Genomic DNA, 13,664 nt, shown 5'->3' on the forward strand with positions numbered 1-13,664 from the left:
GTTTGTCTCGAACTCCTGACCTCAAATGATCTGCCCACCTCGGCCTCCCAAAGTGCTGGGATTATAAGCGTGACCCACTGCTCCCAGCTTGATAGCCTAATGTTATTTTTTAAAAACTCTCATTTAAAATATTTAAGTGGAAAGATCACCGATTTAAAAATTTGTCTGTAATTTTACTTTTCAGTTACTTTGATTTAAATAAAAAAAAGAACCTAAAAATGTTCAAATGTAGACAATGTTTTATTTGGTGATGACAGTAATGTTTATGCTATGTGAGCATATGCATGTCTCCAAAGAATTATTCTATTTCTTGATTTTATGCATTAAATGCCTTGATTATATTTTATTTGAATGGTAGAAGAAATTTTCACCACCAGCATTATATAAGACAAAAAAAAAAAGGCTGGGCGCTGTGGCTCACGCCTGTAATCCCAGCACTTTGGGAGGCCAAGGTGGGCAGATCACGAGGTCAGGAGATCAAGACCATCCTGGCTAACACAGTGAAAACCCGTCTCTACTGAAAATACAAAAAATTAGCTGGGCGTGGTGGCGGGCACCTGTAGTCCCAGCTGCTGGGGAGGCTAAGGCAGGAGAATGCTGTCAACCCGGGAAGCGGAACTCACAGTGAGCCGAGACGGTGCCACTGCACTCCAGCCTGGGCGACAGAGTGAGACTCCGTCTCAAAAAAAAAAAAAAAAAAAAAAGACAAAAGAAAAGTATCATGTAGATTTCAACTGGAGACAGTGACTTTAATCTTCTAAGTTCAGAGACAAATTTCACTGCACTTCCTTCAGTGTTTCTGAAGCGTGAGCATATTTGCTAAACAGTTGCCTATCTCATCATTGTGTTAGGCTCCTCATATTTTCCTTAGGGAAATGCTACCGAGAGTTCAGGTCAGAATATTGTGTTGTAAATGTTGCCACAGTAAATGCAACCCCGGCCTTTACTGTTGGTTCATCTCAGATGAATATGTTTCTAAAGTCATGATAAACCAACCTCATGCATTTTAAATACCTCCAGAATCACAGTTAGTCTTTTTCATGGCTCCCGTGAGGTTTTCTAGTTTTTCACGTCCTCGCCTGTGACTCCTTCCTCTGGCCAAATGGGGAGCTCCTTTAGTGAAACCCCACATCCTTACCTCTGTGAGTCTCCCCTTCATATTCACCCAGCCCCCTTTAATAACAGGGCTGCTGGTTCCCCCTCAAGCCGACTTCTAACAAGCTACTGGAGCAACCGTGCAAGCTTGGGCTAGTCATTGCTTCAAAGCAATTACTGGCGGATATTTAAAGGAGAGAGAGAAGACTAGTCCAAGAATCCTCCACTTCAGTTAAAACAGAAACACAAGCCAGTAATCCCAGTGATTGGGTCAGCCCACTAAATGAGGCTGCACCTGGAAGAGAGGAATTCTTCCTCCTGCACACATTTCTCTGAGCTAGGCCAGCCGGCATTGGAAGGGATCACAGTGTAGACAGAGCCAAAAGGGCCTTGGGTGGCCCTTCTGCTGATGAAAGCTGAACATGGAGGGAGAGAGACTTCATAGATATTCATGTGCTCTTCGATAATTTTAAGGTAGGCTCTGATCCTGTCTTTTGCTACGTTATGACACCTTGGCTCTAAGAGCTGGGTTCAGAGAAAAAAGAAGAATTTACCTGCTGCTATTTCTTCACATCCAGCAATTCGATTTGTATATAGAAAAACTAACTTTCTAACCCACTATGGAAGGAAAAAAGGCACGGTAAAGATATTAGATCTTTGTGGTACTGTTTTTGTTTTTTTTTTTTTCTGGACTCCAGATACCTTTTCTTTCAATTGCCGAAAGTGTTTGAAGGCAAAAAAAAAAAAAAAAGAAAAAGAAAAAGAAAAAAATCTTCTTTCATGTACATTCATTAGATAAGCAGCAAACCAGGTGTTTGGGAAAAGTAAACAATTAAATATTTAAATATTAACCAAATCTCTTTGAATGTATTGTAAATATTGGAACTTTATTGTTTTTTTTTTAAAGCCTTAGCTTTCCATACTCGGAATCTTGAAAGAAAGTTCATGCTACCCAACATTTATGGGTGGGGAGCTATACTGGAGGAATAATACTTTCTTGGGGAACAAGAAAAGGAGAGAAAAGCTGAAGTCATTTTTCTTCTTCTTTTCCGTATTTATAATTGCCTATTTTATGGTCACATAGCTTTTGACTGGCGTACTGTAGATAGCCTTTGGATTGTCTGTTCATGTTTTTTACCTGATCTTTAAGGGCAGGCTAAGGAAATGGCCAAAGTCAGGCTTCTTTCATCTGCCATAGTTATCGATGTTTTTGATTCCAGGAACATTCAAGACAGATCACTCCTCAAAGTGTACAACAAGGATCCTGCACATGCGTTTAATCACACACCAAAAACTATGAATGGAGACATGAGGGTAAGTGTTTCTGTCCTATTTTTACTTATCTTCAGTGGGTCAAAGCGTCCCTCCTCTTGCTTGTACTCCTGATGTAATCAGAACTCTACAACTGAGTTTTGGAGGGTTCTCTGCACTCATCTCACCTAGTGGATCATTATTTGTTCTTGGTAGAGAAGTAAGATTTCCTGGTTATTTAGGGCAAAGGGATTAAAATAAGGCTGGACACATCCTAATTTATCTTTAAGCAAGGAGTTATGTCCTTACTTTAAATGAATTCTGAAAATCTTCCTATAAAAGGGTCCCTGGTCCACAATATATTAACTGACTCAGAAGATCTCTTGCATTTCTTTTCTCCAATTAAAGCAAACCTAACATATAAAAAGGCAAACAGCAAGGTGCACAATTGCATGGAAAATCTATTCATATTCTTACATTAGCTCTTCCAAGTTCTAACATTCTAATTCAATTTCTCACCTTCTAATTCAGGAGCTACCCTGGAAGAATTTCGTTGTTGTACTGTCTTAAATATTACCATATCCTCTCTGAACCATGCTGAGGTCATAATACAAAAATCTGCATGATTTGGGAACTAAAATTCTCTAGCTTTAGATTGTCTCAGGAGATTATCCAAACATTCAAAGCACACAGGGATGTTTTGAAGAAAAAAGAAGGAGAAACTGAAAAAGCAGATTTTAAGATCACATTAATGCAGGTCCACTAGAAATTGAGTTTCTAAAAATAAGGCTACATTCCTCTGTAGCAAAACTGGGAGGTAAAAAGAAGATTAGCTTCTCAGCTGTACACCCCCTACACACACACACACACATTTGGAAGACACTGTGCCATTTTTTCTCATCTTTTCTACAGATTAGCACTTGGCTGGATGCTCAAGTTTAACTAGAAAAAAAAAAAAATAAATGATTACCTTTTATTGCCAAAGAAACCCAGGCACTGTTCTGTCTTGGAGCTGCAGTTTTGTTCCTGAGCGAGGCTGTCTCTGCTTCCTGATAGTACATATTAGTTTCCTGTTGCTGCTGTAATAAATTAGGACAAATTCAGTGACTTAAAACAACACAGATTTACTCTCTTAAATTTTAGAGTCTGTAGACTGAAAGTCTCTCTGGTCTGACATAAGGGGTCACCAGCAGGTATGCATTCTTTTCTGGAGGCCCTAGGGAGAATCTTTTCTTTCTTTTTTTTTTTTTCCCCCAACTTCTAGAGGTCATCAACATTTCTTGGTTTGCTGTCCTCTTCCTCCATCTTCAAACCCAGCAAGATAGCTTCCCTTTGACCCTGCTTCCATGCTCACATCCCTAACCCTCCCACGTCCACTTTTAAGGACACTTTAAGGACATTGAGCCTCCCTGATCCTCCAGAAAAATCTCCCTATTTCAAGGTCAGCTGACTGGCAATCTTGACTCCCCCTTTTCCATGTAACCTGATGTAGTCACAGGTTGAGGGGACTAGGATGCAGACATCTTTCAGGGACCAGCATTCTGCTTTCCATATGGGGTAAGTTTAGAACCATAAAAGAAGCCAGCAGATCTAGCTGAAAGTGCTGGGAGAAGATCTGTCCTTCTGGACTGGAATATGAATGACGACATTGTGGGATCAGAGCCTACGCTTCTGGAGGGAAAGGCCTCTCACGTACTCAACTGCTGTTATTTTTGTGTCAGAAATGATGTGTGACTTGAATTGAAAGCTGTGTCGCTACTTCAGAAATTCTAGGATTTTCAGCCTTATTTTGCCAGTTATACTTTATGTGTAAACCAGAGCCACATGGAGACAGATTGAGTCATGCCAATCGTGAAGCATGGACTAAATATTACAGCACCATTTGCCTTTTATTACTCTGTTATTCTGTTTCTTGGAGACATTCATCAATGTCTTCGCTCCTTGAATATCTTTATTTTTTGCTATGTCTAGCCTTCACCCTGGAGTTCCATGGTGCTGAGAGTTCTGTTCCTATCACATAGAGCCATTTCCACACCGGTGCCCCAGAATCGCCTCTGAGAATCTTGTCTGTGGCTGGAAATACATCTGTTTTAACCCTCCAGCAGCTCTAATACCTACGTAAGGACCAGCAGTGAGGACTGAGAGAATCGAATATTGACCGTATGAACAAAGCTGATCAGGATATGCAGAACATGTGCCGTGGGTTTCTGCAGAGTGGTTCTGTTCTTACTTGAGGTTGAAACCCTGCTGATCACTTTTTCTGGGTTACCCAGAGCCTACTTTAAGCCCTCATTTTGTGTGTGTGAGAAATTCAATCATTGTCCCCAAATGAAGGGACAGTAAATGTTCACCATCTAACCAGCAGAAAAGCTTTTGTGTTTCAATGCAGATTACTTAGAAATGAGAAATAGAAAGCGGTTTCAAAGCCAGCTAGGTGTGATCATGCCTGCAGTTTGCAACTTGGTTCCTGTTCACAGATTGCAGACACTAAAAGGCATGGAATTCAGCTGCCCTCACCTTTTGGCTCTGCAGGTTGGAATTCTTTTTCCTTTCTTGATGAATGTGGCTGCATTGCCATTAAAGGGCAGGAAGCTTTGTTGAGCCCTGCCTCTGGAGTCCAGCTGCACAACCCACTGCCCATGGTGGAGAACAGAAACAGAGAACAGAGCAAGCATCAATTGTTGTAGACTAAACCACGCTGCAGGGTGGGGTTAGGGAACTCCGTCCTCCCTTATGTTTGCAATGTGAGCGTGGCCATGAAGGAATTCGATGCTAACTACTCACATGAGTCAGTCACTGCAGTCCTGCCCCTGATGTCATTAGACCTCACTCCCCAGCCTCCAGAGACAGCCTGGCACAGACCTCCCAGCTGCCTGCTTATGACCAATAAACATGCATGTCATGAAAAACATCAGTTGGAATAAGCAGAGGGGCAACAAAAGTCACACCAGAACTCCTCAGGGGCTTCTGAGACTTTCCTTAACCAATGAATGTAATATCTTGCCTTTGAAAGAAAAGAAAATGTAAAACTCTCCATCTAAAACAGTCTTCCCAGAGCGGTTTTATGATTGGAAATGTGTTACTCAGGAAGCGTGCTAGACTAGGCCTCAGAGTGTGCGTGGAATGCATGCTTGGTGGGGAAAACGTGTACTAAATTTTCATCTAGCATCTAGCTGAGCATTTTTGAGGCTAGTCTGTCTAAGGAGACTTGTGGTTCTCGGCTGGAACTCAGCATACCTGGCTCCTGTTTCTCTACCCACCACCCTGATCTAATTTAATTGCATGGCTTTTGTTTCCTTACATCAGATAGGAGCTTTGATAATTCAGTTCCCAAGGGACTGAGCTCACCATATGGAACAGGCCCTTTTGCAAAATTTATATATGTACTCACAGGGTTTTAAATTCACAAATGTACAACTTGAAGATGGAACCATTCCATTTCATGACTCTCAAAAAGTACACGTTTTTCCATACCAGCAGTTTGTTGAAGGAACTGGACAATTCTGCTTTGAGGGTGACTTGCTAGTCACCAAACCTGGTGGCTTTTTCATAGTGTGGGGGCTTCTCCACCTTCTTGTGTGCTTTAAGACAACTTTCCAAGACTCTCTGCTCTCATCATTTAATACTCTCCCTCTTCTCTGCTTCCTTTAATTTCTCTTGCATGTCTTTGATTTTTACTTGTATATAGACAATTACCAGATTGGCCCTACCTCTTAAATTATTCCCCAATACCCAAGGTAATTACTGCCTCCCACCCCTCTTCTACTGATCTTTGTATTTGACACCAGTGAATGGTCTCCTTATAAATCATTGGTCTCCATGGCACTTTTGTGTCTAAATACCTTGTCTGCATTCACAGACACCTCAGCTTCCTTCATTCCCTAACTCTTCTTCCTCTTGCCTGTGTTTAAGCAGGCTTCTCTAGTTTGGAGTTTATTTGTTTTGTTTTTTTAAATTTACTCTTTTTTATCTGAACCTTTGCACTTGTGATTTTTATCTTACCACTTGTTTGACTATTACATCAGTGTGGTTGACCCTTGAAGCCATATCCCTAACTCTGCCATCTCTAGAATTCAAGACCCAAATGTTCAGCTTCTAAGTGTCTTCATATGGAGATCATTTCTGTGGTTTCCAATGCATTCTGTTGAAGAAAAAATTCCTAATCTTTTTTCCACTCAAGTCTATCCTTCTTGATTACCTTTTGAAGAATGGAGGGGCTATGATGGGGTATGTGTGTATGTGTGTGCACATGCATGTGTGCCTGTGTGTGTATGCATGCATATTTTGGGACTGTGGGAGGAGGGATGTAAAACATCGAGTTATCAATGATTCTTCTCTTGCCTGACCTTTATTCTTCCATGCATCCAGCAGGTCACCAGAGTTCATCCACTCCACTCTGCAAGGCCTCTAACAGATGACCCTTCTGCCACTGCCTGTACCAGTATTCTTACAATAGCTAACTTATTTGAGCATTTATTAAGCACTTTTGTGGGATTTTTTTTTTTTTTTTTTTTTTTGAGAGGGAGTCTCGCTGTGCCATCCAGGCTGGAGTGCAGTGTTGCAATCTCGGCTCATTGTAACCTCTGCCTCCCAGGTTCAAGCGATTCTCCCACCTCAGCCTACTGAGTAGCTGGGATTACAGGCATGCACCACTATGCCTGGCTAATTTTTGTATTTTTAGAAGAAATGGGATTTTTCCATGTTGGCCAGGCTGGTCTCAAACTCCTGACCTCAGGTGATCCATCCGCCTCGGCCTCCTAAAGTGCTGGATTTACAGGCGTGAGCCACCATGCCCAGCCCATAATAAAATCTTTTACAAAATAATAAAAACTTGTTTTTAGAGCCCAAATAAAAGACTTTCTACTCCAGGAAGCTTTCGCTAATGCTCTGTCAGAATTCATCTTTCCCTTTTGGGGGCCTGTTGCACGTTCGCTTTGTGTTATAATCATTTAGCTGTGTGTTCATCTCATGCAAAAGACTGTACACTCTTCAAAGCCACAAGCCATATTATGTGATGATTCATCTTCACGTCCCTCCAAAAACCAGTCATGGCATCTTAACCCCTGGTGAGTGCAGAGTAAACACACTTGTTAAACAGGATGCGCTGAGTGTCCTACTGATGTTCCTATAAATGCCATATTATTCATTTTCTATCATTAATGAGGACCCACTGTAAAAATATCTCTCTGTTCTCATCACCAGAAATAGTTGTGCTTCTCCTGGTTTATTTTTATCATATGGACACTTTGAGTCTTGTAAGTGATCATTTTCCCTCTTTGTGTTGCTACTCTAAAGCTTAGAATTAAATCTGTGGCCCACCCACAGCAAGGGTACAGGCATTTGTGGCGTGTGTTTTGTGTGTTGGCTTCATTCCTGGACTCTCTTTTTAATTCTCCTACTTTCATCTTCCTTTGGTTGCACATTCTACTTTGACTTCTTTTTTCTGTAAAACTGTAAAAATGTATAGGAACTCTATTAATTTCTTGGTGCAATCTATCAGGATATAAATAGTATTCATTCTCTACCATCGTTGTTCTAGATAGAAGATAGCAAACCTTTTTGTGTCTGCAGAGTAGGCAGTGTGTTAAGTACTTTACATATTATTTAAATTAGTCAGTAACTCTGGCAAAGTGGGTATACTGACTTCATTTTCACAGGTGATAAAACTGAAGCCAAAGAGGTCTTTCCCAAGCTCACGCATCTGATCAATGTCGGACACTGGATTTGAACTTGTTTCTGCTTGTTTATACACAGCCCACAGCCTCCCTTCCTTGATATTTCCATTTAAGTTTTGCAATTTTGAAGTGATGTTCCTACTAAGACTTTAGAACACACAAAATATCCTTTATTAAACATTTGTTTCATTTCTTTTTTTAATTATTATTATACTTTAAGTTTTAGGGTACATGTGCACAACGTGCAGGTTTGTTACATATGTATACATGTGCCATGTTGGTGTGCTGCACCCATTAACTCATCATTTAGCATTAGGTATATCCTAATGCTATCCCTCCCCCCTCCCCCCACCCCACAACAGTCCCTGGTGTGTGATGTTCCCCTTCCTGTGTCCATGTGTTCTCATTCTTCAATTCCCAGCAATGAGTTAGAACATGCGGTGTTTGGTTTTTTGTCCTTGCGATAGTTTGCTGAGAATGATGGTTTCCAGCTTCATCCATGTCCCTACAAAGGACATGAACTCATCATTTTTTATGGCTGCATAGTATTCCATGGTGTATATGTGCCACATTTTCTTAATCCAGTCTATCATTGTTGGACATTTGGGTTGGTTCCAAGTCTTTGCTATTGTGAATAGTGCCACAATGAACATACCTGTGCATGTGTCTTTATAGCAGCATGATTTATAAGCCTTTGGGTATATACCCACTAATGGGATGGCTGGGTCAAATGGTATTTCTAGTTCTAGATCCCTGAGGAATCGCCACACCAACTTCCACAATGGTTGAACTAGTTTACAGTCCCACCAATAGTGTAAAAGTGTTCCTATTTCTCCACATCCTCTCCAGCACCTGTTGTTTCCTGACTTTTTAATGATCGCCATTCTAACTGGCGTGAGATGGTATCTCATTGTGGTTTTGATTTGCATTTCTCTGATGGCCAGTGATGATGAGCATTTTTTCATGTGTTTTCTGGCTGCATAAATGTCTTCTTTTGAGAAGTGTCTGTTCATATCCTTCACCCACTTGTTGATGGGGTTGTTTGTTTTTTTCTTGTAAATTTGTTTGAGTTCATTTTAGATTCTGGATATTAGCACTTTGTCAGATGAGTAGGTTGCTTAATTTCATTATACATCTCTTTCATGGTATCTTTTTATATTTAATTTTGCTTCATTCTCTTCTCTTCTGAGCACACTAAAAATATATCCATTAAAAAAAGAAAAGAAAAGAAAAAGAGTGAGTTGCCCATTTAGTATGTGTTTCTGCAGTGGCCACTGAACTCAGAGCACTTTTTCTCACAGGGCAGTGTTCTTGTTGAGAAGAGGGGTTTGGGATTCAGGGAGTATCAAGTCATCCCGTAGTAACAAAAGAATCCCACAGAAATGGAAGTTTCAGAAAACACTCCTAGCTGATTATCTATTTAGAGATCGTTTTTGACCCACCTGTAATATCCCCTTCACTCATGCAATGACAACGGTATCAATAACTAACATTCCTGACGTGCTTACTCTGTGCCAGTCACCATACTGAGCAATTTGCTTGTATTTACTGCCATTTGATTTTCACACCTATACAATGTGAGAGAAGTTCTTATTATTCTCCTGTTTCAGAAGTGGAAGCTGAGGCTTAAGAGAGGTCAGTGTGTTTGCTCAAAGCAAACCCAGCTAAAGAGGAGTGGAGCTGAATTTAGAGCCAGGCAGGCCAACTCTAGAATTGGCCTTTGTAATCATGCCTGTGGTCACTACCGTCCGTCCTTTCCCACCACTGTCTTCATCAGCGTGTCCATGAGTCATCGCCACATGTCCATGGGCCGCTCATTTCTGAAGACCTAACCCAGAAGCCACTCTCTTCATCAAGCCTCTCTCACTCTTCTCTTTCCAAACCTCACCACTCACTGTCCCTTCTCGAAACTTCCATAGAATTTCACCTCCCTGCCCCGCTCTCTTTGTGCACTCGCCTTTTCCTGCCTGCACTGAGTTATTGATGCACGCATCTTTTTCTTTTCCTTTCACCATTTTATTCTTTTTTTAATGAATGATTTATATATTTATTTATTTATCTATTTATTTTATACTTTAAGTTCTGGGGTACATGTGCACAATGTGTTATATATGTGTACATGTGCACAATGTGTTATATATGTATACATGTGCCATGTTGGTGTGCTGCACCCATTAACTCATCATTACATTAGGTATATCTCCTAATGCTATGCCTCCCCACTCCTCCCACCCCACGACAGGCCCCAGTGTGTGATGTTCCCCACCCTGTGTCCAAGTGTTCTCATTATTCAATTCCCACCTATGAGTGAGAACATGCGGTGTTTGGTTTTCTGTCCACACGTCTTAAGTGTCTTTCAGCTCTAAGCTTCTCGGGGACAGGGTCTCCATTTCATTCATCTTCACGCTCCCCATCGCTCTCTCGGACAGTGCCCTGCCCTGAGTAGATTCTCATTAAATACCTGGATAGAAAAAGATACTTACTTCAGCCCTTTTCTATCACCAACTTTCAGTTAGTTAGTGCCTTATCTACTAAGAGCGATACAGTGATTTGTAAAGGTACGTGTTTTAGGCTTATAGCACATTACCTAATATATCCCGCTATTGGCCACTGACCCAAATGAGAAATAAGAATGTCTGCCTTTCCTCAGTCTATCAGTATAATTTGATAGAAGTTAATTACCCTGGGCTGAGCGCGGTGGCTCACACCTGTAATCCCAGCACTTTGGGAGGCTGAGGCGGGCAGATCACGAGGTCAAGAGATCAAGACCATCCTGGCCAAGATGGTGAAACCCTATCTCTACTAAAAATACAAAAATTAGCTGGGTGTGGTGGCGCGTGCCTATAGTCCCAGCTACTCAGGAGGCTGAGGCAGGAGAATCACTTGAACCCCGGAGGCAGAGATTGCAGTGAGCCGAGATCACACCACTGTACTCCAGCCTGGTGACAGAGTGAGACTCCACCTCAAAAAAAAAAGAAGTTAATAACCCTGAAGTTTAAGAATAACAATAAAGAAAAAATCTGCTTTGTCATTAAAATAAGTGTTCATCAGAAATACACAGTTATCTAACCTTTTTTTGTGTGTGGGGGGCTGGAGTTTTCAGGAGTTGAATTCACCTGTGGTAGAACGTAAACGAAATACCTAGATAACAAATCTAAATAAGATAGATCTGATTTTGCTGTGTTTATAATTCACTAGGACAAATCTTGCTTTTATTTTGCTTTATTTTTATTTTATTTGGAAGGCAGGGTCTTGCTCTGTCACCCAGATTGGAATGCAGTGGCACAATCATGGCTCACTGCAGCCTCAGCCTCCCTGGTTCAAGTGATCCTCTGCCTCAGCCTCCTGATTAGCTGGAACTACTGGCACACATCACAATACTTGGCTAATTTTCTGAATTCTTTGTAGAGACACAGTCTCCCTATGTTGCCCAGGCTGGCTTTGAACTCCTAGGCTCCAGGGATCCTCCCTCCATGACTTCCAAAGTGCTGGGATTACAGGCATGAGTCACTGTGCCTGGCCCCTTGCTTTTAGATTGAGTCGATAGTCAGTATTTCAAATATCTCTAAACTTACAACGTAAGGGTGATGATTTTAGAATAGTTAACCTAACTTCATTACTGTAAGCGTTTACTGATTCACTCAATCAGCCATAGTGAGTCAGATCCTTCCTCTGGTCTCAGCTCTCATGCAAGATCCTGAAGATATATTGGCAAAAAGCAATAATGATACAGACAATAATCAATTAACTCAATAATCAATAATGATACAGACATCTATAATTTTTCACATAAGTTCAGGCTCATGAAATCCTTGCCTGTGTTCTATAATTTGCTGGAGTTAACACTATGGAACTCATTTATCAGTGATATACATAATGATATCTTTTTTATATTGTGCTTTTCTGGGAGGCAAAAAGATGTTTCTGTTATGATTGATAAGGAAGGACTCTTACAGAAATGATTAGCTAGGCAAACACATTTGAATACAGTGGCTATCCAGAACATGGGAGATATTTTCTTGTTCCTTCTCTGCTTCCAGTTATAAAGTCTTATTTTTTAGAAGCATGAAAAGGTAATATATGCACATCTGATATGCAACTTCCAAGTGATACAAATCTCATCTTTCCTGCTGCGTGGCTGCTTGCTTTTCCTTGTACTATTTTTTTTTTATTTTTTGTCATTGAGAGGTTATGACAACATGAGCCATATTGTATTTATAAACATCACGTGTTTCCTTGATATGGCTTGCAGTTTCTGCCAGACAGAACACATGGAAGAAACATTTCTCGTTAGTTCAGCATTGGTTTTAGTTATGCTGATTTCCGGGACAGGAAAAATGCCTTCCTACTCAGAATTAACTTTCATAGAGTAGAAACAAAACCTCTGAATGTCCATGAAATAGTTTTAACAAGAGTGGATACTGCTCCTTTAAACCACATATTTTGACTAAAAGCTTCCTTCTGTAAAAAACCCAAGGCTTGCATTTAGTCACCATGAAGACAGGCAAAGCTGAAAGCATTGGAGAGAGGGGTGGTTTCGAGGTCTCTGCAAGTCTAGAAAGTTTCTTCTAGAAAAGAAAGGCTCACGGAAAATGTAAGGTAAGAACTGTGCCTTTATGATAGGATATTATCTTTAGAATCTTTTTTCATGCTCTGGCACGTTTATCTTTCATTAGCTTGTCTTCTGTATTCAAGTTCAATGCAATAGGCGATTGCAATTTTAGGTTTTATTTTAACTTCTTGCACACTGCCTAGAAGAAAACCTCTCTTTGTTATTGACATTATTCTGTTTTTTTGAAATCCACTTAAATTAAACTGGGCTGGTCTTCAATCTATAAATCTTGTGGTCTAGTTTCTGGCTAACCTTATAATTTGGAATGGGATTTAAAGTGCCAACATAGTTTGCTTTTACAGGTCTTGTTGATTTATGTGCTCTGTGACAATTTTCAGTGTTTTCATGAAGATGTTGACATACATTCAGTGTCTGAGGCAAAGTCGATAATTTGAAGGCATGGTACAAACAAGGAGGGAAATTCATATGTGTCCTTGAACATTCCAGGGAAAAATTAATTTGGTGTTTTGTTCTTGTGAAAATCACTTTAAATTTTAAAATAAAAATAGCCTTTATCCTGGTCTTGAAAAAATTTTAAAGAAATAGCAGTTTAATCTGTATGAAATCACATGAAAAACTTCTGCAGTTTTAAATGACAAGCTTGGTATAACAAATCTCTTATAGCAGGTTTAGTGATTGCCTGAAAAAGTCTTTGACAGAAATCTTGTTTACTTGAGATAACTATTCTGTCAACTCTTGCAGTAACTCACTCACAATATTTTTGCATTGATTTCCTTTAAAGGAATTTAATAAGAGCAATGCCCTTTTAAATCAGTCTGTTTCCTTTCAAAAGTACATGTGTTCATGAATTTGCTTGTTCATATTTCTGTGGATATCTTTATCCCAGTTTATAGATGAGTTAATATACCTGAGAAGTTGTTATCCAATGTGGTTTACGTAATATCTATTATTTTATTTAGTCATCATGATAACCCTATGGAATAGGTACTATTATACCCATTTTAAGTTTGGAAAACCAAGGCTCAGAGAGGAACAAGATCAAGATCACACACTTGTAAGTAACAGAGCTG

The 13,664-nt window shown here is 40.2% G+C and overlaps 1 protein-coding gene across 43 annotated transcripts in view; it reads left to right on the top strand.

The window, feature by feature from the left end:
• The window catches only part of KIAA1217, an 854,498-nt gene that overhangs the window by 743,379 nt on the left and 97,455 nt on the right, over positions 1–13,664 (top strand). For 35 of the 43 annotated variants that reach the window (XM_063781488.1, XM_063781487.1, XM_063781489.1 and 32 more), the window contains one exon: positions 2,316–2,409. In XM_063781488.1, the coding sequence (XP_063637558.1) occupies positions 2,316–2,409 (94 nt within the window). Of the gene's footprint in view, positions 1–2,315; positions 2,410–11,821; positions 12,621–13,664 lie in introns of those variants that run through there. The other 8 variants (XM_054660837.2, XM_063781503.1, XM_063781497.1 and 5 more) reach the window with 7 other exon arrangements.

The sequence above is a fragment of the Pan troglodytes genome, chromosome 8, assembly GCF_028858775.2.
Source record: "Pan troglodytes isolate AG18354 chromosome 8, NHGRI_mPanTro3-v2.0_pri, whole genome shotgun sequence".
Classification (NCBI taxonomy): Eukaryota; Metazoa; Chordata; class Mammalia; order Primates; family Hominidae; genus Pan; species Pan troglodytes.